This window comes from Rutidosis leptorrhynchoides, chromosome 1 (genome assembly GCF_046630445.1).
Source record: "Rutidosis leptorrhynchoides isolate AG116_Rl617_1_P2 chromosome 1, CSIRO_AGI_Rlap_v1, whole genome shotgun sequence".
In the NCBI taxonomy this organism is placed as follows: Eukaryota; Viridiplantae; Streptophyta; class Magnoliopsida; order Asterales; family Asteraceae; genus Rutidosis; species Rutidosis leptorrhynchoides.
This window is the reverse complement of record NC_092333.1, coordinates 723,247,484-723,250,842: the sequence shown is the minus strand read 5'-3', so window position 1 is coordinate 723,250,842 and position 3,359 is coordinate 723,247,484. Positions and strand designations below refer to the sequence as shown.

The 3,359-nt window shown below is 29.4% G+C and overlaps 1 protein-coding gene across 1 annotated transcript; it reads left to right on the top strand.

The window, feature by feature from the left end:
* The first annotated feature begins 2,551 nt into the window (after nt 1-2,551).
* LOC139854883 (uncharacterized) lies at nt 2,552-2,989 on the top strand. The gene has a single exon (XM_071844158.1). The coding sequence runs from the start codon at nt 2,552-2,554 to the stop codon at nt 2,987-2,989; it is 438 nt and encodes a 145-aa protein (XP_071700259.1).
* Nucleotides 2,990-3,359: the final 370 nt, after the last annotated feature.

Sequence of the window (3,359 nt, the reverse complement as noted above, 5' to 3'; positions counted from 1 at the left end):
TATTATATTATCATGATATTATGATATATTAATATATCTTAATATGATATATATACATTTAAATGTCGTTACAACGATAATCGTTACATATATGTCTCGTTTCGAAATCCTTAAGTTAGTAGTCTTGTTTATATGTATATAACTCATTGTTAATATACTTATGGAGATACTTACTTATCATAATCTCATGTTAACCATATGTATATCCATATATATATCGTCAAGTCGTTTTTACAAGTTTTAACGTTCGTGAATCGCCGGTCAACTTGGGTGGTCAATTGTCTATATGAAACATATTTCAATTAATCAAGTCTTAACAAGTTTGATTGCTTAACATGTTGGAAACATTTAATCATGTAAATATCAATCTCAATTAATATATATAAACATGGAAAAGTTCGGGTCACTACATATGAATGGTCCAGACCATCTTGATTTCAATTTTCCAGGAAATAGCTTGAATCGTGAATTGAAAAGAAGAACTCTGTCTCCTTCTTTAAATTCTTTTGAACTTCTGATTCTTTTATCATGCCATTTCTTCGTTCTTTCTTTATAGATTAACGAATTTTCGTATGCTTCATGTCTTAATTCTTCTAATTCGTTTAGTTGACTTAATCGTAGACGTCCGGCTTCATGTAAATCAAGATTACATGTCTTCAAAGCCCAAAATGCTTTGTGTTCAATTTCTACTGGAAGATGACATGCTTTTTCATAAACAAGTCTAAAAGGTGTGGTTCCAATTGGAGTTTTGTAGGCTGTTCTAAAAGCCCAGAGTGATTTTTTTAAAAACTATATTTGTATATAAATATATATATATATATATATATATATAAGTAGTGTTATTGTTATTATTAAAAGGGGGTTTTACCGTTTAATGACCGGTTTGTCGATTTTAAAATAAAGCGTAAAGATAAATGACGATAATATAAATGACAGAATTTAAATTGCGATAAAGTAAATTACAGTAATTAAAATGACAGTAAATAAAGATACGATGAAATATGAAATAAAAGTATTATGCTTATGTAAACTTCCGTAATCATGATGTTCGACGTGTTGATTTTAATTTATTACCCGGGTTAATTGTCCTTTGTCCTGGATTATTTGATACCTATTTGGTTTTTTTCTATAATAGTCCATCGGTCATAATTATAAAATGCTCGTCAAATTAACCTTATTTCCGAAGTCAAATATTCCAACTAATTAGGGATTCGAACTGTAACAAGGTTTTAATACTTTGTTAATAATTACACCACCCAAGGTTTTAATACTTTGTTAACAATTACACCAATTATCCTTGTATGTAATCCACCCCTGTTTTAATGAGATATGAATATTAATTTACCCACTTGATCAGAATGAATAACCAATTACCCAACTCGAATAATTAATTAAATGATCGTAAAAGATGTCGTATAAATGTCACTAAATAGAACATACATAATCATTTTAATAATTATTAGATTAACTAATTTGAAGATAGGTTCGACAGGTTCCAATAAGTTGTCGCTCAATTAGACAATACCCCCTATCTATTAATAGTCAATAGTCCAATGTCCACAAGTGTCGGTCTTTTGTCCATACCTTAATTATGGTACAAAATCTAATAACCCAATCTTAATTTTTAGTCTAACATCACGATTAATTTGACTCAAATAAGCATAATAATAACTTAGTTACGAGACATTAATTTAAAAAGGAAGAACATAGCTTACAGTGGTGATTAATCGCGTAGCGTTGCACGGACAGAATTTCGACTTAAAACCCGTAAAACATTCTTAAAATAACCTTATTATTATTAACTTAAAATTAAAATTAAAATTATAAAATAAATAAATAAATAAATATATATATATATATATATATATATATATATATATATATATATATATATATATATATATATATATATATATATATATATATATTACAGATGAAGAGAAGAGAAAAAGAGATGTTAAATTCGTTCGAAAAATGCTGAATTTATAGAATGTGGCCTGCTACAATAACTCATGCGGTCGCATGAGTTTTGTGCCTTCTGGCCATGCGATCGCATGGCCGTCATTTTCTGGTCACATACTTTTTGGCTCCTAGCTTGTCGACATATTTATTTAATATATATAATATATATATAATTTATATAATTATATATATATTATATTATATTCATGTGCATAGTTGATTTGTAATTTTAGCTCCGTTGCGTCGCGCGTTGATAGTTGGTTCATGTCCCGGTTCCAGATTTTCGAACGTCCTTGCGTACTATATAATATCTTGTACTTTGCGTTTTGCGGCTTGTACTCTTATCATTTTTGGACGTTTGTTATTAATAAATTGAATCACTTGAATTATATCTTGTACATTTGAGCTTTTTGGTCATTTGCGTCTTCAAATCGTTGTTTTTTTCTTTTGTCTTCGCACTTATTTATTTAAACGAATATTACATAAAAATGTGGATTGGTATCATGTTATATGGTTTAAAGGTTTTGACCCAAAACATGCTTTTATAATGTGGTTGGCCACTCTTAAAAGATTGAATACTCAAGATAAAATGAAGAAATGGATGCCTCAGCAAGTCTTAAGTTGTTCTCTATGTGGTAAAGTCAATGATTCTATCAATCACTTGTTCTTTCAATGTGAATATAGTGACCAAATATGGAGGAACTTGAAGAAAAAATTGATTTTTAGGGGCTTGCCTAATCGTTTGGATGATATTATTAGCATGTTGTCTAGGTATCCATATACTAGCAATATTTGGAATTTTGTCAATAGAGTATTGCTTGCTTCATGTGTGTATTTTTTATGGCAAGAAAGGAATTCTAGATTGTTTAAGAAAAGGAAGAGATCTGTTAATGAGCTGGAAAATGTTATCCAAGATCATATTAAGATGAAGCTAATGCTGATTAAAGTGAAGAATTCGTCTGCAGTGAAGGCAGTGGCTTCTCTTTGGAATCTTCAATTGTCTGCTGATAGACTTGTTCTAAAGTGATTTGATTTTGTATTTTTGTTTTTGTATGTCTTAGTGATGTTGTTTGTGGGCTGTCTGCTTGTTTGTATTTGGCTTTTGGGAATGTCCTGGCCTTTTGTGAAATAAATTTATTTGCTTTGCCGGAAAAAAAAATATTACATAAAAATAGAACAATTGCAACTAAAAGCTTTACATATTGGAAGGATATTGTGCCTAAATATATGTTCATTTGGAGCACTATCAGTAACCTTGATAGACCATAGACACGTATACAATGTTTTGACATATCATATCGACGTCATCTATATATATTATTTGGACCAACCATAGACACTCTATATGCTGTAATGTTCGAGTTACCTATACAGGGTTGAGGTTGATTCCAAAATAA

What these genes read in the sequence shown, in the direction of transcription:
- LOC139854883 (XM_071844158.1), top strand. Translation starts at nt 2,552, where the DNA reads ATGAAGAAATGGATGCCTCAGCAAGTCTTAAGTTGTTCTCTATGTGGT.